The 22,397-nt window shown below is 32.7% G+C and overlaps 10 protein-coding genes across 10 annotated transcripts; 8 read left to right on the top strand and 2 right to left on the bottom strand.

The window, feature by feature from the left end:
• The first annotated feature begins 148 nt into the window (after positions 1–148).
• On the top strand, positions 149–2,563 carry BX664DRAFT_386711 (uncharacterized protein). Its single transcript, XM_051549343.1, has 3 exons — positions 149–328; positions 389–514; positions 660–2,563. Exons 1-3 carry the CDS (start codon positions 272–274, stop codon positions 2,352–2,354), a joined length of 1,878 nt encoding a protein of 625 aa, XP_051398936.1. The 5' UTR covers positions 149–271; the 3' UTR covers positions 2,355–2,563.
• A 451-nt stretch (positions 2,564–3,014) lies between these two features.
• Positions 3,015–4,547, top strand: BX664DRAFT_335394 (uncharacterized protein). Its single transcript, XM_051545891.1, has 5 exons — positions 3,015–3,230; positions 3,340–3,474; positions 3,634–3,641; positions 3,707–4,075; positions 4,141–4,547. The coding sequence occupies exons 1-5, from the start codon at positions 3,090–3,092 to the stop codon at positions 4,313–4,315; spliced, it is 828 nt and encodes a 275-aa protein (XP_051398935.1). The 5' UTR covers positions 3,015–3,089; the 3' UTR covers positions 4,316–4,547.
• A 907-nt stretch (positions 4,548–5,454) lies between these two features.
• Positions 5,455–6,940, bottom strand: BX664DRAFT_335391 (uncharacterized protein). The gene is made up of 7 exons (XM_051545890.1): positions 6,821–6,940; positions 6,657–6,728; positions 6,411–6,577; positions 6,173–6,350; positions 5,923–6,013; positions 5,759–5,861; positions 5,455–5,696 (listed from the first exon to the last, which is right to left on the bottom strand). Exons 1-7 carry the CDS (start codon positions 6,870–6,872, stop codon positions 5,586–5,588), a joined length of 774 nt encoding a protein of 257 aa, XP_051398934.1. The 5' UTR covers positions 6,873–6,940; the 3' UTR covers positions 5,455–5,585.
• Positions 6,941–7,377: 437 nt separating this feature from the next.
• On the top strand, positions 7,378–8,480 carry BX664DRAFT_335389 (Sucrase/ferredoxin-like-domain-containing protein). The gene has a single exon (XM_051545889.1). The coding sequence runs from the start codon at positions 7,467–7,469 to the stop codon at positions 8,403–8,405; it is 939 nt and encodes a 312-aa protein (XP_051398933.1). The 5' UTR covers positions 7,378–7,466; the 3' UTR covers positions 8,406–8,480.
• Positions 8,481–9,163: 683 nt separating this feature from the next.
• BX664DRAFT_335388 (uncharacterized protein) lies at positions 9,164–9,831 on the top strand. The gene has a single exon (XM_051545888.1). It carries the CDS (start codon positions 9,319–9,321, stop codon positions 9,616–9,618), a length of 300 nt encoding a protein of 99 aa, XP_051398932.1. The 5' UTR covers positions 9,164–9,318; the 3' UTR covers positions 9,619–9,831.
• A 69-nt stretch (positions 9,832–9,900) lies between these two features.
• On the top strand, positions 9,901–11,622 carry BX664DRAFT_335387 (uncharacterized protein; the record flags this gene model as incomplete). The annotated part of the gene is made up of 9 exons (XM_051545887.1): positions 9,901–10,012; positions 10,126–10,182; positions 10,241–10,327; positions 10,387–10,451; positions 10,529–10,556; positions 10,651–10,678; positions 10,782–11,056; positions 11,142–11,255; positions 11,321–11,622. Coding segments are annotated over exons 2-9 (839 nt in total), but the record flags the coding sequence as incomplete, so codon positions are not given.
• A 276-nt stretch (positions 11,623–11,898) lies between these two features.
• Positions 11,899–13,298, top strand: BX664DRAFT_335383 (uncharacterized protein; the record flags this gene model as incomplete). The annotated part of the gene is made up of 6 exons (XM_051545886.1): positions 11,899–12,101; positions 12,164–12,222; positions 12,316–12,371; positions 12,441–12,715; positions 12,778–12,891; positions 12,978–13,298. Coding segments are annotated over exons 1-6 (800 nt in total), but the record flags the coding sequence as incomplete, so codon positions are not given.
• On the bottom strand, positions 13,299–15,365 carry BX664DRAFT_335377 (glycosyl transferase; the record flags this gene model as incomplete). Its single annotated transcript, XM_051545885.1, has 9 exons — positions 15,193–15,365; positions 14,968–15,130; positions 14,729–14,903; positions 14,600–14,664; positions 14,344–14,520; positions 14,056–14,277; positions 13,760–13,984; positions 13,561–13,681; positions 13,299–13,493 (listed from the first exon to the last, which is right to left on the bottom strand). The coding sequence occupies exons 1-9, from the start codon at positions 15,338–15,340 to the stop codon at positions 13,302–13,304; spliced, it is 1,488 nt and encodes a 495-aa protein (XP_051398929.1). The 5' UTR covers positions 15,341–15,365.
• A 402-nt stretch (positions 15,366–15,767) lies between these two features.
• On the top strand, positions 15,768–18,277 carry BX664DRAFT_359810 (uncharacterized protein). Its single transcript, XM_051548112.1, has 12 exons — positions 15,768–16,030; positions 16,094–16,134; positions 16,221–16,439; positions 16,497–16,684; positions 16,748–16,797; positions 16,851–16,925; positions 17,003–17,042; positions 17,117–17,173; positions 17,222–17,450; positions 17,508–17,812; positions 17,870–18,106; positions 18,233–18,277. Exons 1-11 carry the CDS (start codon positions 15,839–15,841, stop codon positions 18,049–18,051), a joined length of 1,578 nt encoding a protein of 525 aa, XP_051398928.1. The 5' UTR covers positions 15,768–15,838; the 3' UTR covers positions 18,052–18,106; positions 18,233–18,277.
• Positions 18,278–20,319: 2,042 nt separating this feature from the next.
• Positions 20,320–22,345, top strand: BX664DRAFT_335370 (major facilitator superfamily domain-containing protein). The gene is made up of 5 exons (XM_051545884.1): positions 20,320–20,523; positions 20,592–20,647; positions 20,730–20,969; positions 21,059–21,587; positions 21,669–22,345. The coding sequence occupies exons 1-5, from the start codon at positions 20,328–20,330 to the stop codon at positions 22,229–22,231; spliced, it is 1,584 nt and encodes a 527-aa protein (XP_051398927.1). The 5' UTR covers positions 20,320–20,327; the 3' UTR covers positions 22,232–22,345.
• The last annotated feature ends 52 nt before the right edge of the window (positions 22,346–22,397 follow it).

Below are 22,397 nucleotides of genomic sequence, written 5' to 3'. Positions count from 1 at the left end.
CTTTTTTTTTTTAATACTAAATATATATATATATATAAATATACAGATTATAATTTCCTTCTTTCAATTTTCTTTTTTTTTCCTTTTCTTTTCCTTTTTTTTCTTTTTCTTTCTTTCTTTCTTTCTTTCTTTTTTTTTTTTTTTTTTTAAAAAAAAAGATTATTGATCATCTTTACGTTCCCTGTGTTTTTTTTTTTAATTTGAATGTACACAACCTATTACTTGTACTACTTGATCATCATACAATAGAGAAGTAACATCAATCTTATTCATGACTTCACCCGAAGACCCTTTTTCTAATGAACAAAAACGTTTGACTCGCGTGTCGGTAAGAGTTAAAAGAACGACAACTACTAGAAAAGGAAACTTAAACTATGATGTTTATTAGATGGCACCACTTTATGACCGTTTATTAAAGATATCCTTTCCAGATACTGTATCTGCTATTGAACATTGTCGAAATGTATGCGCTGATTTTGGATTTACTGTTAAACAAGAAGCAAGTGCTAATAGGGTAAATGATCATTTTTTCAACTATTTAAATGCCCGTCTTTTTTTTTTCTTTTTCTTTCTCATTCTTTCTCTTTTTTTTTTTTTTTTTTTTTTTTTTTTCTTTCTTTTTTTTTTTCTTTCTTTTTTTTTTTTCTTTGTTTTATTAGAATATATATGTTTATTGCTCACGTGAAGGATTACCCGATTCTCAACGTAATCCAAAACCAACTCCTCAACGAAAACGACCCTCGAAAAGATGTGATTGCCGTTGGCGTGTTGTTCTTTCTGAGAATGACCAAGAACAATGGGAATTTCGAAAATCAATGAATCCAAATGCTTCAGAACATAACCATGAAATGATGGCTCCCAACGAAATGGTCAAGGCTTGGCCTCCTGAAGTCAATGATATGATTATTTATCTTGCACAACAACGTCTACAAACTCATGAAATTCGTGATACTGTCAAGCAACGTTTTCCTCACATCTCTTGGAATGAACGACGATTTTACAACCGACTAACAGAAGAACGAAAACGCATTCGTCAACGAAATACTATTGAAAGAACACGTCGACTTATTTTATTATCTGCTCAACTTTGTGCTGTCGTGGCTGCCAATGAAGAATGGTCGCAATGTGTGGAAGGGGATCTACATCGCATGTTTGAAAACTTTTGCCAGCTTACTCGATTACCTCCTGAAGCTATTCCTTCTCTTGTGGATTTTCAACCTGAACTTATTCAAAATGAAACGGACAAATTGACTTCTACAACACATCGACTTTCTATTGGTAATCTACCTGATGATATGAACGATCAACATCAACAACATCATCATCATCAACAACAAGGCTCCCCGACAAAGAAACGAAAAGCAAATGGATTAAGTAAACAACAGGTTATGGATCAACAACAGCCACCACCTTTACCAGCAACTACGCAACAACAAAAAGGAACTCAATGTATTTCTATTTCTGCCTTCAACGTGTTTGTGAGAACACAGTCTTTACGAGCATCATCAGAATCCTCTCAGAGTAGTCGTCAAACATGTGATTCTTCTTCTGGTCTGGAAAGTCCTACACACACCAATTCCTCCTTTGTTGGCAACAATGGATTATTTTCCTTGGCTTCACCTACGTCATCATCATCATCATCGTCGTCGTCTATGCATTTTAGGCAGCAACCTTTCCGTTTGGATGTACAGTCGCGATTGACTTCACCACCACAACAACAGCAGTCTACAATGTCATCACCCAACGACGCATCCTCATTCATGATGCAACAACAACAACAGCAACAACAGCAGCAACAACAGCAGCAACAACAACAGCAACAACAACAGCAACAACAACAGCAACAACAACAGCAACAGCAACAGCAACAACAACAGCAACAACAACAACAACAACAACAACAACAACAACAACAACAACAACAACAACAACAACAACAACAACAACAACAACAACAACAACAACAACAACAGCAACAACAGCAACAACAATCCTATGCTCTCACCAATTTGAATTATAACATGCAAGGCTCCTTTTCTCCTTATACTCTGTCGGCTCCTTCCTTCTCTTCACCTAATGATATGTCATTTACTCTGGATAATAATGGTACTGTTTCTACGACACCACAACACCCTCATCATTTAATTATTACTTCAAGAACGGATCATCAAGAACAAAGACCATCCTCTGTGTTTACTGATTTTTGTCCATCGGTGAAAGAAGAACGGGGATTATACGAACGATCATTATCTACGTCTGCTTACAACAATTCTCCTTTGCCCATGATTCGTCCAAATGATCATCCAAATAGTGTGCCTAGTACATCAGAATCCAATGCTGCTGCGTTTTATTGATTTTTTTTTTTCTATATCACCTTTTCTTTTCTGTATGATTCTTTTTTTTTTCTTTTAGTTATTATTTTCCTTTAGGACTATTACTATATGCTTCTATGATATTTGAATTATGTACACTTTTTTTTTTGCCCTTTTTTTTTATTTATATATTTACATATACATTTATATCTTTAGCTAGCTGCCATGTTTTTTTTTTTGTTATCTCTCGACTAGTTTATTAGAAAAAAAAAGAACAACAAACAAGCAAACAAACAAACAATAAAGAAAACCTTTTTTTTGAATATGTTTAGTATTTTTTTTTTTTTTGTAAAATAAAGTGTATTTGATTTGTATCAATTCTAAATTCCAAACTGGATCATGTGGGAATACCGTTCGGACTCAACGATTGATGAGACTACAAAATCCCTTGATCTTCAAAAAGATGTTGTGGAATGTTTTTAAATAAGAAGCGAAGCTCTGTTTCAATGGAAAAAAGTATTTCCCAATTCAACGGCTTACAAGCCTCTCCTTCATCTAAATTTCGTTAAGTTCAGCAACAAAAATTCATCTTTTGTGGTCGAACCAAGCCATTTCTATATTTGGTCTACAAGTTGTGGGTGAATGAATTTTCTTACCTAGCGGGTGATTTTTTTTTTTTTCGCTTTCTCTCCCCCCCCTTCTTGCTTATTTCAATCTATTCTCCACTTTTGTACATATACTCACATACATTCCTTTTTTTTTTTGTTTTTTGAAGTCATGGATAACAAACCAGCTTTATATGAAGAATCCTCACAATACCGACATTGGCGATTCAGTCCTTCACAGTTATGGGAAATACGACAATCTTGCAATGAAGCAGCTATACAACGTGTGCGCAAAAACATAGAAGAGGATAAAGTAAGACGATTAAAAAAAAAAAAAAGAAAAGACGTATGTCAATCTTGTTAGATAGAGTATTTAGATCAAAATAAGGATAGCTTATAAACTATTTTGTTTTTATTTCTAGGCAGCAAGTAAAACAACCTCAGAAGAAAAAGAACCAGTTTTCATTACAGCCGATGAACAGGTTAAACTATGTCGATATTATGAAGAACAAATCCAAGTGATTTGTCCTCATTTGAAATTATCTGATATGGTGATGGTAAGATAAGTTTATTTGGGTGATACTAAAATGAACTAATATATATTTCTTCTCTCTTTTTTTTTTTTTTTTTTTATTTTTAATTGTATTGACAGGCAACGGCACTGATATATGAAACGTTTCTTTTTACGCAATACCATGATGGATTACCATCCGAAGGATATACTGTAAAAATAACATACGAGTAGAAGAACGAAAAACTTTACTTAACCTATTGTTCTTTTTGTATTAGATTTACCTGTTTATTCATGGCTACCAAATCGGAAAGTGAACGGATCTCTATTAGTGATTTTGGTAAAAATCTACAATTACCAAATACTGATATGGTACTTTCTTTGGAATTCACTGTATCTCAAGGATTACAATTTGAATATATGGTACATCATCCTTATCGAGCAGCATATGGTTATTACTTGGACATTCAGCATACAGGTGATCCGATAGATCTAGAACTCTTACAAGCTACTTATAATCAAGTTGGTGGGGTCATCAAAAAGATGTTATTGACTGATTTACCTTTGATCTATCAACCTTCACAATTGGCCATTGCGGCTTTCATCATTGCTGGTCAACATAATGGATTTGATTTAAGAGTGAAAAGGTAAAAAAAAAATAAAATAATATAAAGAGAGGAGTTTGATGGATTGATCTCTCTTTGGTTATTAGATACTTGGAACAACGATTGGATAAAGAACTCGCAGATACATTATACACCATGACCATTCTTATAGATGAAACTTTGATTGAAAATGCTCCAGTTCCTCTTAGTGTGGCAACAGAAATCGATGCTCGTTTACGCTCTTGTAAAAATCCAGCCAAGAACCCAGAGTCTGCATTGTAAGTTTTTCTTTTTATGATGAAGGATGGTAACTGACGGTTGTTATTTAGGTACAAGAAACGATTGGCGGAAAAGGAAAGCAATGAGGATGGACAACGGAAGCGGGCCAAACTGGAGGATGATGATGATGATGATTTACCATTTGATCGACCTAACTAGTTTAGTGAATCATATTTTTTTTTTAGTCTATGATTTATTCTTCGTGTAGATTCTTCTTGTATTCGTTTTACCTTTTTTTTTTTTTTTTTTTTTTTTTTTTTTTTTTTTTACCTATTTTATAGGAAAAAAATAAATGATCTGAAGATGGGGAACTCGACAAGGCTATTTTTTTTTTTTTTTTTTTAATAATTGTTGTAGATTGGTTTCATTGGTGATATGGGACGGTATGAGATTATATGGTTATGGACTAGCTATCCATAAAGGGCGTCCTCACCTGGACCTATTGTTCAGTGTATTCAATTCAGTTAATCCTGTTACGTGTATACTTGGTTGTCGCATGAACGTTAGATGGTAACAATAGATATAAGGCAGGTTTAAAGTGATTGGAAGAGAAAGGTACTGAAAGACGTCGAAACTAGCACCACTCTCCTCGACTTCTCCATCGTCATCCCTTAATTCTCATTATCCCTGGATCATCATCATTCGTCATCTATTATCCAGTTAATGATAAAAAAAAAAAATAACTCAGTGTTTCCAAGCAAGCGTGGCGCTAACAGAGTGCCAATGCCATTTTTCTTTCATGCTTTTAGTAAATAAAAATGAATTTATTAGCACACATATATAATATAGTTGGATCTTCAATTGACAAGACATGATGATAAAAACCAAAATAGATATGTGTAAATAATAAAAGAAAGAGATCTTTTCAAAATAGACTTTTTTTTGTTACAATGCATTACTCATGTAGAGAAATAATTGTTCATCATGATCCCAAATACAATTACACACATATGCATGCATACACTTGTTTCCTTTTTTTTTTTTTTTTTTTTTTTTTTTTTTTTAAAACACTCCTTACTCCAGATAAATAACTTGATAAAATTATACCTATAATTGGATCCATTGGTTGATTTTATTCATTGAATATAAACCATGATAAAGGAGAGATATACACTTTGGAAATGGTAAATACATTAACAAAAAGTAAGGTATCGTTCGTTTTTTATTATTATTATTAGCATCAAAAATAAATAGAGAATATATATATATATGTACAAATGAATGAAGAGGGTGGGCGATAATAATACTAATGATAGATGATAAATTATGGTATCTAAAGTTTCTTCTTTCCCTTGACTTCAGAGGCACAATTCTTGCAATACCATTTCCCTTTTGGAGGAGCCCTTAAACCAACACAATCAAGATGGAACCATTCGATATCACACTAATAAAAAAAAAGATAAGTTCAATCTAATTATTATATACATGATGTCATTTTTTTTTTACCTCATCATTATCACATGCCACCATTTCACCATAGGAGACCATTCGACAATAACAATAAACTGGTTCATTAGGATCGATAGGTAGATCACTAAGATTGATTGCACTATCATAAAATAATGAATATCAAAGTCTTTTTTTTTTAACTTATTTGAAGAATAACTTACGTTTGAGCATGTTGTACAGCATCTTCGGTTGATAAATAATCCCCTTGTTCTTGATCCAGTTCTTGTTTTCTCTTATGTCCAGTTCTAGTACCTAAAAAAAGAAAAGTTATCATTTTTAGTACAACATTCAAGTGTGACAAATCAGATCATGAATATCTTTCTTTTTTTTTTTTTTCCGGATCATTCAAGTGAGCCAAAAAAAAAAAAGAATCTGATAAATAAGAACCATCACATGATATTTTATACTTACTTTTTATTTTTCTGGGTCTTGTAGAAGTTAGTTTTCGAGTTGTTGTGGTTGGACTAACATTAGTATCTTGTTGCTGTAATGAGTTGGAACGCGTTCTACCCATTCGACTTGGTCCAATCCATTGTTCATCTTCAAATTTTTGTAAATCGTTATCTAGCCTTGAGCAATGACGATCAACCTATCATAACTCTCATTAGGTTTTTTTTCTTCTGTTCTTTCCTTATTCTTTTGTACTTACCGCATCATAAGTAGACTTGGCTAAAGCAAATTTTTCTTCACCACGTTTCACACTTTCATTTAACAGATTGCCAATTTCAATTAACCTTCTTTTCCTTTCAATTTCAGGGACAATGACTTGACTTTGACAAAGTGCTATAGATTCATGTGCCACTTTTCCCATAAGATCTAACCCATGAATAATAATAATAAAAGATAATATCTTGAATGTTCATCCTTTTTTTTTTTAAAAAAAAAATCAGCTTACCTTGAGCACTATCGTCTAATTGTCGAATAAGAGTAAAGTTACGTTGTAATTCCATGGGTAAGACATCTATGGCTATATCATTATGAAAAATAGAGAAAAAAAAAAGAATATGAATGATAAATTAACGTGATCTTCCCTTTATGTCAGTTCACCTTTTTACTTACTATCCTTATAGTCACCAAGATAGGCCAACTTGTCATCATTCAGTGTTTCCATTAGGTTCCTAATAATAATAATAATAATAGTTGGATAGAATGAAGGGAAAGAAAGGAAAAAAAAAAAAAAGAAGACAGAATAGAATAGGATGATTTCAACTCCGCTGATGGATGATATCAAAGCTACCATTTTAGTTATATATGATAGATAGAGAGAGAGAGAGAGATTGGACAGCATTTGTTGAATAAAGGAATATCATCTTGCGTTATTTATTCAATTATCAATGAGTAACGTTCAACGTGTGGATGATATTATAGGTGAGAAAAAAAAATTAATTTTTTTATTTTTTTATCAGATGGGGAAACCCACAAATAGAATGTTTAAGTTGGACACGTGTATCCAACTATTTCGAAATCTGATTAAAAAAAAAAGATAGTTTTCTACTATTTCTTCTTATTCTTTTTATCTTTTTTCTTTTTCTTTTTTTTTTTTTTCATTGATTGGCACAACTCACAACTTTTATAACCTTTTAATCCGCGACCTAATAAAATTATATTCGGAATACTTTTTGAGATTTTTCTTTTTTTCTTTTTTCGTTTTTCTTTTTTTTTTTCCTTCTTCTTCTGACATTGTACTAACATCCTATATACAATCATGTCTTCATTATTAAGACGCATTGGTTCAGTAGTGATATCGGACACACCCTCAGAACCTTCAATAGATATTGATCAAATTCCACCTACCACGGAACTTGTTGACTGCAACGATTGTACACAAGATTGTTATGACCATCCAAGTTATCCTAGTTATTTGGATATTGATACCGAGACAGAACTATTGGGATCTATGAAACCATACGGACGTCACGTTATGATCGCTACAGGGGTAACAGATTGGGCTGAAAAGATTGAAGAAGACACAGCGACATTAGCAGCTCAATTACATAAAGTCATCAATGCTGATCCACAATACACTAACAATCAACCTAATGGACGTATTTTTATTACCAACACTTCGATGACCAATACCTATTCGACAAAAGGACATGACGTTTTACTTTTACCAGAAAATATTTTAATCAGTAATGTGACACCAGAGGATGCAACAGAGTTTTATGCGACATTTTTGGATCAACCATTACCACTTCAACCAGTTCAACTGTCTAAGATATGTATGCAACTACGTGGATCATGGCAAGCATATATGAATCCTTCAGCTTCAATGATTTTAATTTGTTCACATCGACGACGGGACAAACGATGTGGAGTGACGGCACCTATCTTGGCAAGGGAATTTGATCATATCTTACGGGAACACGATATTGAAGAACAAGGAGAAAAAGGTACAACGGTATTGATGGTGAGCCATGTTGGCGGTCACAAGTTTGCTGGCAACATCATTTGTTATACCCATCAAGGTACACGTGGTATTTGGTATGGACGCGTCAATCCTGGTCATTGCAAACAAATCGTAGAGGATACTATTCTTCAAGGTAAAGTAGTCAAGGAACTTTATCGTGGTGCGATGATGCATAGTTATGGTCCTACTTCTTTTACAAACTCAAGTACTTGTCCTGCAAGAATTCGTTGGTAATTTATATAGTATTATATTTATTATTATTATTTTTTTTTTAATTCTTCATATAAACAAATAAAAAAAAAACTTTGGATGATATAGAATGAAACATCAAAGAAAAAACAATCATGCGTTAAATTGTTCTTATGTATCCAATTTTCATTTGATTAAAACCTTTTGGTCATTCATATGATATGATATTATGCATCTATGGACGATCTTAATGTTTTTGTTGGCTTGATGGGAGTTTGAAAAAAAGTATGGCGTTTTCGGTAGCATAGATGAAACAATGACTATTCACTGATAGATCATCAAGTGCAGTTTGTTTATTATTATTTTCCCATCGATAATGGATACACTTTATTTTTTTTTTTTTTTTTTTTGTCAAAGGGCACATGGTATTATCCTTTCTATTATTGGATGCTTACTTTTAAATATTATCATCTTCATTGTTTCCCTTTAGGAGGAAACAAAATTCCAGCCTTTTTTTTTTTTTTTTTTTTTTTTTTTGTCCCTCTCTCCTTTTGGTTGCCCCGTTTGGATTTTCCTTTCCTAGAGTATATCCATCTCCGCACATCCCTTCTTTCCTTATGATTTTTTTTTTTCGAAAAGAAGGATCGGGTACCTAAATCCATGTCAAGGAAACTTTTGTTGGTTCACAACAGACTGGGGTAATTGCTATTTCCAGCCTAAAAGCAATAGATCCCCTTCCTGCTAAAAACAGGCATATATAACTGAATTTTTTTTTTTTTTTTTTATCTTCCCTATCTTTTTTTTTCTTTTTTCCTTTTTACTTTTTACTATATAATATATAAAATGGTTATAGATAATAATACTAATAATATTCATCGATCATCTTTACCATCCATATTTAAACAATGGTTATTGCTCATGTCATCATCATCATCATCATCACCACGTTCAGCCACGAATGATCATCATCATCATCCACACAGTAATAGTTTATTTGAAGCCACTTATTTCTCATTTCCCGATTATGAAGCATTACAACAACCAGAATTGGAGAAACCCACTTCAAAACAATGTAGTAATCAAGAACAACCTCCTCCAACACATCATTCCTCCATTCTTTATTAATCATCATCATCATTATTATTCCCCTTTTCATACCTCTTATACATTCTTTTTTTCTACCTTTGTATATGCACTTTTTTTTTATATTATAATGTATCTATCTATATTCATATCATTACTTTTATGGTTCAAATAAAAGAACTTCCCATCTTCTCGGTTTTGCCGGATTTGGAGCTCCGCTGTCAGGCATTTTATCTCCCAACTTTGTTTACACTTGATTCGTTTAGACATGTATCATTCACTAAAACTGGATAATCCGCACCACACTAAAATCTTTCTCCCCCCCCCTTTTTTTTTTATCATCAACACACACTCTCTCTCCCCTCGATTTCCACGCATAAAACGTAAGGAGTTTCAATGTAGTTGAGCGATTTTTTTTTCTAAAGTCGGATGATCCTTTAGAACATCGAATCTAAAATTTTACTATGTAATTCATCCATTTTACTTATAGTCAAGATGAGAATCTCTCCTTATGAATTTACTTGCTTGTGATGATGTATTTTACGTTGATTTCACGATGATATATATGTGTGCGTATGCGGGAGTTGAAATACGTGTCCCTTTTTTTCATCAATGTTGCTTACATAGTTCTATTCTTTCTTTTTCTTTCTTTTCTTTTTTTTTTTTTTCCTTTTCATTTAAGAAATAAATATGGTTTCTCCTGTTGTCTTGGTGACTGGTTGTACTGAAGGTGGCATTGGTAAATAAAGTTGAATAAGAAGAACAACAAGAAAACAAGAGTTAACTTTTTTTTTTAGGTAATGAATTATGTAAACAGTTTTCTCTTCAAGGTTGTCAAGTCTTTGCTACTGCGCGTCGTATAGATAGTATGAAAGGACTAGAAGGTAAAACAATAATAAGAATAATAGAGTACTTCCTACTGAAAATGTTGGTTTTCAACTAGAATATAATTGTACCAAGTTGGCTTTGGATGTGAATAATCTCGATTCTGTTAATGATTGTGTCAAGGTAAACAAATGAAAAAAAAAAAATCCATTCATTCTTTATCTAATTAATTAAAAATCATAATATGTCTCTTTTAATAGCAAGTCTTGGATCAAGCTGGTAGAATTGGTAAGAATATTCGGAATGATACTATTTTTTATTTGTCCTTGGGAAAACAAGATATCTGATCTAACATATTATTCTTTTTTTTTTTTCCTTTCAGATATTTTGGTGAATAATGCTGGGGCACCGTAAGCAAATTAAAAAAAAAAAGAGCCGTGGGTACAGGAATCTATTGAAATGAAAAATGTTGAATCATCCTTTCTTTTTTTTTTTTGTGTACAATGATGATAGGGCCGTGGGAGCACTTTTGGATATAGATTATGAAGTAGCACATCGATGTATAGAAACTAATGTATTTGGAGCTTTATCTATGTGTCGAGTGGTAGGACGACAAATGGCTGAACAAGGATCAGGCAAGATTGTTAATATTGGATCGATTGTCGGATATGCTGGAACTCCATGGGCCGGTGTTTATGCCATGTCAAAGGCAGCTGTTCACTCTATGTCAGATGTTTTACGATTGGAACTGAAGCCTTTTGGTGTTAGTGTCAGTGTAGTTGCTCCAGGTAATACAACAAGATAAGGAAATACTTTTGAATTAGGCTTAGTCATATTGACTTTTTTTTTTTTTTTTTTTTTTTTTTTGATTAGGTGCTATCACCTCCAACTTTGGTAATGCTGCCACTAAAACTGTATCGGTTCCGGAAGACTCACTTTACAAATCGGTTGCCAAATTCATTTTTGCTCGAGCTAATATGTCACAAGGTAATTGATAATAGTAAAGGTATTTTTCACTCAACTTTTTTTTTTTTTTTTTTTTCTCTTTGTAGGACCATCATCTACACCCACTGACGTCTTTGCCACCAAAGTAGTATCAAAAATTTTAGTTAGTCAACCTTCTAGTTATATCACTGTTGGAACCAATTCTATCACCTTTTTACTCTTTTATTATTTACCCTATATTATTAAGGATTATTTCCTTTCTCGTACTCTTGGTATCAATCAAGTCAAACCTATTGCTAAATAGTTCTATTTTAGTTACAGAGAATAAAGGAAAAATAATAATCTTTCTTTTTTGTTTTTTCTATCGAATCATATGATGATGGTGAGTGAGTCATTTTTTTTTTTTTTTGTCCTTGACTTTTTTTTTCTTTTGTCTTCAAATCTAGGTCAGGCATATGACTTTCGCGACTAGATTCATCACAAACATTTTATGCGTATACTGATTAAATTCGAAGAATAGAGCAATAGTAAAGAAAAATCACATTTATCCATGTTTGTTGCCTTTTTTTAAAAAATCAGATCGATGTGATACCATCAACCTTTTTTTGGTCTCGTATGTTCTTAAAAAAGAAGGATTTTTTTTTTATTCGTTCCGACTTCTTTTTTCTCACTTTTTTTCTTTCTTATCTTCTTTAACGCATTAATGGTTCAAATTGTATTGGTGACAGGTTGCACACGTGGTGGTATTGGTAAAGTTAGAAAGGAAATATGTTTCTACATGCTAATCTATGCTTTTAGGATATGAAATATGTAGGTCTTTTTTGAAAAGAGAAGGATATCGTGTATATGCTACAGCTCGCAATATAGACAACATGCAAGGACTAGAAGGTAAAAGGGATAGAGAAAGCATCTTATGGAACCAGACTCATTTTTTTTTTAAAAAAAAATAGAATGTGAACGACTTGCTCTTGATATTACAGATGCCACTGCTATTGTACAAACCATTCAAGTAAGATTAAAAGAAAAAAAAACGGTTATCCCAGTGATTATCGCCCAAATATGATGATTCTCTTTAATTTCAAAAGTTTGTCTTTCCTTATAGATGACCATTGAAAAAGAAGGTCATATTGACATATTGGTCAATAATGCTGGGATACCGTAAGTGAACATCCGTGATAATGACGATTCAACTGATGATGATTTTTTTTTTTTTTGAGGACATATTAGTGCAGTGTCGGCATTATTGGATGTTGATATGGATTATGCAAGGAAATGTATGGAAACAAATGTGTTTGGACCATTATCGATGGCTAGAGCAGTGGCTCCTTTGATGGCAAAACAAGGTCATGGTAAAATCGTCAATGTAGGTTCAGTAGCTGGATATGCGTCTATGCCATGGGCTGGGGTGTATGCCATGTCCAAGGCAGCTCTACATTCCATGTCAGATGTATTACGATTGGAATTAAAACCTTTTGGTATTAGTGTTACGGTGGTTGCTCCAGGTAATAGATATAGATGTCAGATTTTTTTTTTTTTAATATTCTATTTTATTATTTTGTTGTAGGTGCCATTACAAGTAATATTGGGAAAGCATCCACTGAATCCATCACTCTTCCTGAAAACTCCCTTTATACCTCAGTGGCTAGTTTTATCAAACGACGAGCTACAATGTCTCAAGGTAAATGTGAATATTGATTATTAATGGGTATATATATATATAAAAAGAAAGAAATTGGTAATTTTTTTTTTATTATTATTATACAGGTCCTCATTCAACACCAACTGATGTATTTGCCGATATTGTAGTGAACAAAATCCTTTTATCTCACCCTCCACGATACATTACAGCTGGTACAAGCTCATTCAAATACCTTTTGATGTATTATCTACCTGCATTCATTAAAGATTATTTATATACAAGTCAATTTGGATTGGATCAAGTCAAAGTTGTCAAGGCTGAATAACTATAGATGGATAGGATGGAACATGTAGATTAGTGTAGATATATGCAAAGTTCGTTTGACGATTTGTTGCTATTAGGATAAGATCTCTCTTTCTTTTTGGAATATAAAAATAAAATGTCTTTATTTATTGTGATTTCACTTTATCTTTTCTTTGGGGTACTAAAGTAAATTGACGGTATACAAAATAGATAAATAATAATCCAAATATACTACAACTAAATACGGCATTGATCACAGTATAAAGATCAGGTAAATGATTAGGGGGTGGTATATATGATTCAACTACATGCCATGCCATAAACACAACTTGAGGACCCTATATAAATAAATATAAAATTAATATCATCATCATTCTTTTTTCTTCTTCTTCTTCTATAACTTGCCCAGATCAAGCAACGAGATGCCATGCCTTCCATATTTTGAATACCACTAAGCCAATTCCAGAGGATGAGAGTCAGAAAATAAGGTAGTACCAAAGATTCACGTTTCAATAATGGAAACATACTACTCCCCCCAACAAAAACTTGTCAGCTGTCAAGATCTTCTTATCTTTCTTCTTTTTTTTTTTTTCCCTTCTTTTACCTGAACATGGCAGTATTTACCATCACATTAGTTGCTACAGGTTCTTCCAACACCAAAAGGGTCACAGGTAATAAAGGTAAAAGAATTGACTTTTCATGTACTTGGAAAGAGAACAAAAAAAATGCCAAGGATGAATTGACAAGAGCATAGATAAATCGTCGTCGAGAAGAATATAATCCAAGATGAATACTGATTGGAATCACAACACATAATGTAGCCACCAAACTAAACAAATAAACAAAACCAAAAAAAAAAAAAAAAATATAAGCTTGATCTTACATTTTTATTTGCCTTACCTTAATTTCATGGTCGCATCTAGACTTAAATGTTGTCGTAATTTGATAAATATATTTAATGTACACCATACGTTGGCTACCTTGTCTTCATATAATCCTCTAGCAACGGGAAATATCCGATGAATCACTTGAACCAATTCGTCCACGTTTTTCAACCATGGCCAAAACATCAAAGCGAAGCTGATGATCACAGTGATGCCAAGTTTGGTAAATAAGAATATCCTATGACAAAAATACATGTGAATGCTCTTCATTTTTTTTTTTTTTTGTTTTGTTTTATATACTTACCCCTTGTCCTCAATGAAGCAACGACCCAACAAAAAAGCAAATACAGCTGGAGCATAGTATAATGCCATTTGCTTGAAACCTAAGGCTAAACAGAAAGCAATAGCACCCAAGATATAATGATGAGATAGTAATCCAATGATTGTCCATAAACTAAAGCCAAGCATCACTCCATTAAATCTACCCAAAACAGTAAAAAAAAAAAATAATCAAAATACTGTTTTAATCATTTAGACAATGCTAATGATGCCACACTTGCTGGAAATGACCATGATCCACCATTATCAATGCAGGTTGTAAGAGAATAAGAATGGCCGAGACATGCTAAATAAATAAATAAATAAAAATATGAGATGATATCGTTGCATTCCATTATTTTTTATATTACTTTCTTTAAGTAACCTTGAGATCCATATACCAATTGACAAAATACAAAAACGGCAGGGATATATATCAGCAATTCAGAGATAATGACTGTTGTTCGCATAAAGAATTTGCTTTCTGGAGATTCATAACCACGCGACGTGTCCAAAGCAAACCATTCAGATTGAATGAATCCTCCACTACAAAAAAAAAAACAAACAATTATTGAGTTACCATATGATATTATTTCTTTAGAATACTTACATTTTTCCACAAAGCCAACTATGATAAGCAGTAAGAGGAGGATAATCAAGACCCCACCATTGTAAGTCGTATCGATACCATTGTTGAAGAGGTAAATGAGTTGTGATCTCCATCCAATGTCGTTGTGCTTCATAATCACCAAATAATGGAGGTGTATCATAACCTTTAAAAAACAAATATACAAGATGGCGTAAGTAAACGTAGGTATTTTGTATGTAAACTTACCAGAGTATGGATTTAATGCCACAGCGAATCTTATCAAAGTAGCAAAAGCCAATATAACAAGTGGAGCTGTCCATAGCGTTTCAGTTGATATCAAATAACGAATCCATTGACTAGGTGGACTTGAACGGATGAACTTTGGATCTTTCATTCCTTTCCAATTGATAACAAGTGAATTTTTAAGACAAGAAAAGAAAAGAAAAGAAAAAAAAAGGAATCTGCTGCGAGTCCCAACTAAGAAGCACGGTGTTTGAAAATCACATAGGAAACAAGAAATAAGAAAATGGATTAACTCTATCTAATGAATCCCAACATTCGGTAAAAAAAAAAAAAAAAAAAAAAAAAAGAAAAAAAAAATAATACAATACTATCACATTGTTGATCGATCCCTTCCCTCCTCCTGTGTTTTCTTTTATTAAATCGACCTTCATAACAAAAAAAAAAAAAAAGATAAAAAAACTCCGGTACAGGACCCTTTTATTGATGGGCTATGTTCCAAACGCAAAAAAAAAATGCACTCTTCTTTTTCTCTCTTTTTTTTCCACTCTTATAATGTTTTATTTCATTAGCCGAAATCTAACAACCTTTTTCTTTTCTTTTTTTTTTTGGAGTTGACCTCATTCCATTCCTTTTATAACCATATTACTCCATGACTTCCACTTTACCGTTTACCCAACATATATTTTACATTCTGCCTCTGAAACTGGACCCGGATAAGCTAAAGGGAATTCAAGATGCCATTACTCTTCTGGATGGAACATGCTCCTCGTCAATCTCCAGCGCTACTTTTATTATTACTTGTTTGAAAAGTCCTCATCGTATTAAACGTCATGTCAGCAATGTAAATCTTGATTTCATTAGTACACTTGACCAATTTTATTGACTTTTTTTTTTTCCTCTTTAGACCACTTGTCCCATTATTCATATGAAATGGATATTTGAATGGTAAAAAAAAAAAAAAAAAAAAAGAAATGATTATTTGAATCAAATTGACAACCTTTTTTTTTTTCATCCATCCTGCTTTTTACCAGTGTTACACAACGACGATTTCTTGATCCAGCACCATATCGAATTCATGTTGAACAAAAGATACCAGCAACCACCTTGAATGATGATCGGCCTCGACAAATGCGATCTTGGGATGATATTTATGATATTTATCGTCAACAATCTCATATACCAGTATCAAAAGTTAACTTTATAGATGATTACGGAGGAAAAAGAAAAAAGAAAAAACAAAAGCTTTTAAAGTAAAAACAACAACATTTTTTTTGGTATTATTATTTATTCTATTTGTTCATCTATAGGAAACAACCAAGTTATCAAACTACAACATCTGGAGAATCATCTTTGGAACATGAACATCCTTGGTGGACAGAAACAAATGTTTATCGTTCTACATCCTTTGTTTGTGAGAGACCTTCTCCTTTGGATCATCCTAATAAAGATCTGGTTGAAATATTTGAATCTTTAGAACATTCTAGGGAACTAAGAGGTAAGATATTCGTATATATTGGAAGTGATCATTGTTATTTACATTAGTTTTTACTACTGAAAGGGGATACTATCAACAGTCTTGGATATCGAAAAGCAGCTGCTGCCATCAAGGTAAAGAAAGGATGGTGAGATTAAGGATAGAACTTAACTTTTCTGGTTATTAGAGTTACCCTTATAAAATCAAATCAGTGAATGAAGCTTTTCAATTGAAAGGAATTGGCAAGAAAACAGGTCGAATTGTAAGTGGGCATTATTATTATTATTATTATTATTATGAAGAAGAATTACAAATTCAACGTATCTTATTATATCATAGGTAGAAGATTATTTAAAAAAAGGAACGGTGCCAGATTTAGGTATTAAAACAAAAAAAAAAAAGAATAGAATGAAGAACAAGAATATAGTTTACATATTTTGGTATTTTTGATAGAAACGTTGAAAGAAGATGAAGAATTTAAAACACTCAAATTATTCTACAACATCCATGGTAAATCCATATTTGAATTAGTTTATATTTATTGACTTTATGAAATAGGGGTTGGTGCAACAACAGCTAGGGAATGGTATCACAAAGGTCATCGAACATTGGAAGAGGTCAAGAAGAATGAATCTCTCAGCAGGGATCAACTTTTGGGTATCAAATATTATGATGACTTTTTACAACCTATCCCAAGACAACAAGTGGAAATCATCATTGAAGAATTCCGTGTAGTTCTTGAAGAATATCAATCAGGATGTGATTTTACAATCTGTGGCTCTTATAGGTAAAATTATATTTTTGATGAGGTATCTTGATTGAATGTGATTCCTTTTTATTATAGACGTGGTAAACAAACATCAGGTGATGTGGACATATTAGTGACCCATCCGGATGATAAAGTGGCTAGCAAATTATTGACAGGTTGTGTGGATCGTTTACAATCACTTGGATATATTCAAGATATTCTATCCATGACCAATTTTGGTACAGTCAACTCCAGTGATGATGATGATGATGATACTATCAAAACTCGTATCCATTCAACTGGGCAAGCTCTATGTGTATGGCTCTCCAAAAATGATCCTGTTTATCGACGTGTGGATTTGATTGTAGTTCCATGGGATGATTATCCTGTAGCCATTCTTAGTAAGAAAAAGAAAAAATAAACCTGTTTACACGATGTTTACATGTATTCCAATATAGGTTGGACTGGATCTGGTCATTTCAATCGTAGTTTACGATTACGTGCCAAAAAGGTGAATGGATTGAAAGTAACCTCACATGGATTCTTTCGAAAAGGTGAAAAACTCAAAGTGACTAGCGAACGACATGCATTTGAACTTTTGGATTTGACTTATTTGGAACCAAAGGATCGAAATTGTTAATATATTTGAATAGTTTATCCACGGCATCATTATTTACAATATTATACTGTATATACTTTTAATTTTATATTTTTTTTTTTTGTATATTGAATGAAATAAAGAAAAAAAAAAAAAGAATAGTGTAAATACATGGTTTCATTTTTTTTTTTTTTGAGTAAGTTGGAGCTATTTGTGGCTTAACTATGGAAACTAAGTCCAATTGTTTCGGTTGGAGATTTAAACAAGGTGGCGGAAAAAGAGATAAAAGGAGCAAATCAGACTTATGCTTTTTCTTTCCCTTCTCTTCCCCTATTCTATTTTAAATAACATGCACTCCGCATTCACAAACAATAAAAGAAAAAACAATATGGTATGTTATTCAATTATCATGTTAACATATGTCTAATATTTTTTTTTAATGCTGTTGTTTTGTAGTTGGAGGACCATTTGTTACCTACAACAAACAAAAGAATCAATACTGGTTATGATTCACCTGATTCTATGATGGATGATGATACTACACTTCCTTCAATACCCTATAACAACCATTGTGATTATTATCAACCATCGAATAACGCTACCACTGCCGCCTATGCATGCTGTAACACAACTACCATTTCTGGAACTTTACCACCACGTCCCTCGACTCCTCCTCTTAGCATGACTTTAGCTCATTACAACCATTCTTCTGGTGATTATACTTCATCCAATATTGACCTTTAAATCATCCTTTCCTTTATGTATATATTGTTTCTCCTTTTTTTTTTTTTGACTATCATTCTCCCTATTTCTCTTTTTGTTGTAATTTAGTTTAGTGAATAATTTGGTTGTATAATGGATGATTGTCTTCCTCCTTTTTTTTTTTTGTCAAAGATAAATAAAAAATGATAAGGTAAATGAAAAGAAAATGATTTTTTTTTTATGTTATGTCCAGATTTGATGTGATGACTTTTGAACAAGAAAAGGAAAAGTCAAGGTTTTTGCTTTTCCACACAAGATGAAAAAAAAAAAAAATGGAATCGATTTTTTTGGATTTTACAGCCAAAATTTTCGAACTCCTCAGCCAAATTTTAGCTGTAAAAGTCAATCGTCAGGGGGTCATCAGGCAATTCTTCAAAAAATCGATGAAATCTTTTAGTGATCATTACAGAATAAGTAGTAATGTAAGCGATAAAACGGTATTAGATGGAATTAAACTACTTTTTTGAGAGGAATCCAATGATGGTATTTTCATGAAATGATGGTTATTATTGCATGAGAAATGATAATATTGACTTTTATTTTTTATTTTACTCTATAAATTGGGAGGTAAGGTATGAACTGTTATTAAAGCAAATGAAAGAGAATATCTTCATCTATGTTCGGTCCAAATATGATACAGTGATGACGGATTTTGAATGAGTTATGGAAGTATAAAGAGATACAAGTGATGTCAGGATGGAAAAGACAATTTATTTACTCTTACAAATTATTTATTCTTTTTCCCCTGTCAATGCTCTGCAATAAATTATTATAATTGAATATGTTTAAATGGGATCGCGAGTCAAGAAAGCAACAGCGATGGTTATGATGTATTCTTTTAGAGCGATGTATCCTTTATGATGATTGGTTTTTCTTATAACATTAAGATTATCCTTATTATGTAGCGGTTGATGAAAATAAAATGCGATGGTGTGACCTTAAGACTTCTCAATGTTCCATCCAATGGAAAAATATCTTTTTATGGATGTTTAAAAGGACCTAGCAGATCATTGTATTAGTAACACTAGATAGTTTGATGTTAAACAAATGTACCTTTTTTAATAGCAACTATTTTTTTTTTTATTGATGGTGATTTGATTTTATTCACCATGATCACATTAAGTTTTTTTTTTTTTTTTTCTTCAAGTCATGTATCACAGGTCAGTTTGATTCCGATTTCTTAATCCCTTGTTACGAAAAATATTTATTTGTTGAAAGTGTATATAATTTTTTTTTTCGAGTTATTTTTGCTGTAATAGGTAAATACATGTGCCAATTATGGTAATATCATCCAAAGAATTAAAAAAAAAAAATCTCGACAGAACGTTAAAATCACTTATCAAGAAGATCATACCAAAGGAGAACAACGGAATCGAGTGGAAATATGACCATCTGATAATCAATTATCGAACGTTACAATGTACACCCAAAAAAAGGACCTAAAATCTGATAAATTCTGTTTTAGATTTCCGCCTATATATTCTTATAAAGTAACTTTTTTTTTCTTTTTCTTTTTTTTTTTTCTTTTCCTTTCCCTTTTTATCATTCCAGCAAACATGGGAATGGAGCATTCGGAAAAGACAGCATACGATTCAGAAGTGGATAACGCTTTGAAATATGAACAAACACACATTACTTCAGACTATGACCAATCTGAGCAACAAACGACCCAAAACGATTCAGACGCAATATTCGCAAAAGCTTCATGGCAATACAAGTTAGTTGCGTTATGTACTGCATTGCTACTTCCATGTAAGTCTTTTCACCCTCAATTGACGAAATGACATTAACCTTTAACATTTTTTTTTTTTTTTTTTTAGTGGGGTCTCATTTTTCTTCAAGTGCTCTTAGTGCCCTGAAAAAACCTATCAAAGCGGTAAGTCAACTTGGATTAATAATGAATTATTCTTTACTGATAAAATAATCTCTAAATCTCATTCTTTAATTGTATATCACAGCATCTAGGTATTGATAATGCTAAGTATGGTGTTTTGTCTTCTTCTGTTTCAATCATCAATACTGTATTCCCTATTCTCGGTGGTCTTTTTATTGATATGTTTGGTTCCGTTTGGGGTACCTTGGTTGTCAATATTTTGGTCATCCTTGGTAGTTTGTTAACTGCTATAGCTGCCAAATATTCCTCTTTTCCTTTGATGATTGTTGGCCGTGTTGTCTTTGGAATTGGTAGTGGTCTTATTGTAAGTGAAAATATATATCCTTTTTTTTTTTTTTTTAAAAAAAAGTACTGATCAACCTTTTTTTTTGTATTGAAACGACAATCATCTAGGTGACAATGCAAGAATCTTTATTATCCAAATGGTTCCGTACTAATAACTTGGCCGTTGCCATTGGTCTTCAATTATCTATTAGTCGTCTAGCCACTTTTCTCGGTACTTTGGTTGCTAATCCAATTGCTTCTGCTACTAATGACTGGGTTTGGCCGTTCTGGTTGTCTTTTATTCTTTGTGGATTCTCTATCTTGATGAATGTAATATATGCATTGATTGTGAAAAGACTACGTGGTGAATTTACTGCCTCCAAAGCCGAACTCGACAAACTCAAAGCAAAGAAGACTTTCCACTGGCGTAGTGTGCTCAAGTTCCCTGCTCTTTATTGGCTCATCATCTTGATCGAATTTTTATACGCTGCTGTCTGGTCATCATTCCAGACCATCTCTACTGAATTCATCAATCTACATTTCCATACTACTGAAAATCTTGCTGGATATCAAGCTAGTGCATCTCAAGTCGTGCCTATTGTTGCTACTCCTCTGTTGGGTATTTTCATGGACGTCATTGGTCTCCGTATCATTGTTTGTAAGTCACTCCTTTTTTTATATAATATACGGTATCACTCAACAATCAAATTTCATTTTTATTTTGTTATGATTCTTTTAGTACTTGGATCTGCTATCTTTCTGATTCTCAGTACAGTTTTACTAGGCTGGACCTATGTCAATGCAGTGGTGGGCATGGTGTTTTACAGTTTCTCACTTGCTCTTGGTCCTATTGCGATGATTACTTCGATTGGTATGATTCTTCCATCTGATTATATTGGTACTGGATTGGGGATTTACAAAAGCTCGAATAATATTGGTACGACGATTCTTGATATTGTGGTGGGTGTGGTGCAAGACAATACTGCTAATCAAGCATACACAGGCGTCATGATTCTCTTTTTATGTTTAGCATGTGTGGGTTTCCTTTTAATCTCTTTTCTCTGGATTGCTCAACGCGTGTGGTATCAAAATGCTTTGGAAGCCGGCCGCAAAAAACGTCAAGCTTATATGCAAGAGAAAAATGATCGTGAAATCGAACTCGCCAAAAATGGTCAAGATGCTTACGACGATGATGCCTTCCCTAGATTGGGCTTACTTTCTGTTACTATCTTTATTGCTGCTTTCATTGTCGCATGGGTACTCTTCTTTGTCTATGCTCTCAGTGGTAATGTGGATGCCTAGTTCATTATATATATAATTTTTTTTTATCACTGCACTTGATATCTGACTATTGGTCTTATACTCCCTCCTCTTTTTTTTTTTTCTTTCTATATTTAATAAACGCTTATACCTTACCTCTTGTCTATATGTATTTATGTGTGATTAGATAATAATGCATCATCACGAG

Source organism: Halteromyces radiatus (genome assembly GCF_025201355.1).
Source record: "Halteromyces radiatus strain CBS 162.75 chromosome Unknown BX664scaffold_5, whole genome shotgun sequence".
In the NCBI taxonomy this organism is placed as follows: Eukaryota; Fungi; Mucoromycota; class Mucoromycetes; order Mucorales; family Cunninghamellaceae; genus Halteromyces; species Halteromyces radiatus.
Note: the sequence above shows the minus strand (reverse complement) of the source record. Positions and strands in the feature narration are given on the sequence as shown.

Excerpts from the sequence above, each read along its gene's own strand:
- BX664DRAFT_386711 (XM_051549343.1), top strand. The coding sequence starts at position 272 with ATGACTTCACCCGAAGACCCTTTTTCTAATGAACAAAAACGTTTGACT. Across the intron at positions 329-388 it reads AACGTTTGACTCGCGTGTCG|ATGGCACCACTTTATGACCG; the intron begins GTAAGAGTTAAA and ends GATGTTTATTAG. Across the intron at positions 515-659 it reads AAGAAGCAAGTGCTAATAGG|AATATATATGTTTATTGCTC; the intron begins GTAAATGATCAT and ends TTGTTTTATTAG.
- BX664DRAFT_335394 (XM_051545891.1), top strand. The coding sequence starts at position 3,090 with ATGGATAACAAACCAGCTTTATATGAAGAATCCTCACAATACCGACAT. Across the intron at positions 3,231-3,339 it reads AAAACATAGAAGAGGATAAA|GCAGCAAGTAAAACAACCTC; the intron begins GTAAGACGATTA and ends TTTTATTTCTAG. Across the intron at positions 4,076-4,140 it reads TTTGATTTAAGAGTGAAAAG|ATACTTGGAACAACGATTGG; the intron begins GTAAAAAAAAAA and ends TTTGGTTATTAG.
- BX664DRAFT_335391 (XM_051545890.1), bottom strand. The coding sequence starts at position 6,872 with ATGGAAACACTGAATGATGACAAGTTGGCCTATCTTGGTGACTATAAG. Across the intron at positions 6,729-6,820 it reads TCTTGGTGACTATAAGGATA|CCATAGATGTCTTACCCATG; the intron begins GTAAGTAAAAAG and ends ATAATGATATAG. Across the intron at positions 6,351-6,410 it reads CCAAGTCTACTTATGATGCG|GTTGATCGTCATTGCTCAAG; the intron begins GTAAGTACAAAA and ends GAGTTATGATAG.
- BX664DRAFT_335389 (XM_051545889.1), top strand. The coding sequence starts at position 7,467 with ATGTCTTCATTATTAAGACGCATTGGTTCAGTAGTGATATCGGACACA.
- BX664DRAFT_335388 (XM_051545888.1), top strand. The coding sequence starts at position 9,319 with ATGATCATCATCATCATCCACACAGTAATAGTTTATTTGAAGCCACTT.
- BX664DRAFT_359810 (XM_051548112.1), top strand. The coding sequence starts at position 15,839 with ATGACTTCCACTTTACCGTTTACCCAACATATATTTTACATTCTGCCT. Across the intron at positions 16,135-16,220 it reads ATGAAATGGATATTTGAATG|TGTTACACAACGACGATTTC; the intron begins GTAAAAAAAAAA and ends GCTTTTTACCAG. Across the intron at positions 17,174-17,221 it reads ATTATTCTACAACATCCATG|GGGTTGGTGCAACAACAGCT; the intron begins GTAAATCCATAT and ends TTTATGAAATAG.
- BX664DRAFT_335370 (XM_051545884.1), top strand. The coding sequence starts at position 20,328 with ATGGGAATGGAGCATTCGGAAAAGACAGCATACGATTCAGAAGTGGAT. Across the intron at positions 20,648-20,729 it reads TGAAAAAACCTATCAAAGCG|CATCTAGGTATTGATAATGC; the intron begins GTAAGTCAACTT and ends TGTATATCACAG. Across the intron at positions 21,588-21,668 it reads TGGTCTCCGTATCATTGTTT|TACTTGGATCTGCTATCTTT; the intron begins GTAAGTCACTCC and ends TGATTCTTTTAG.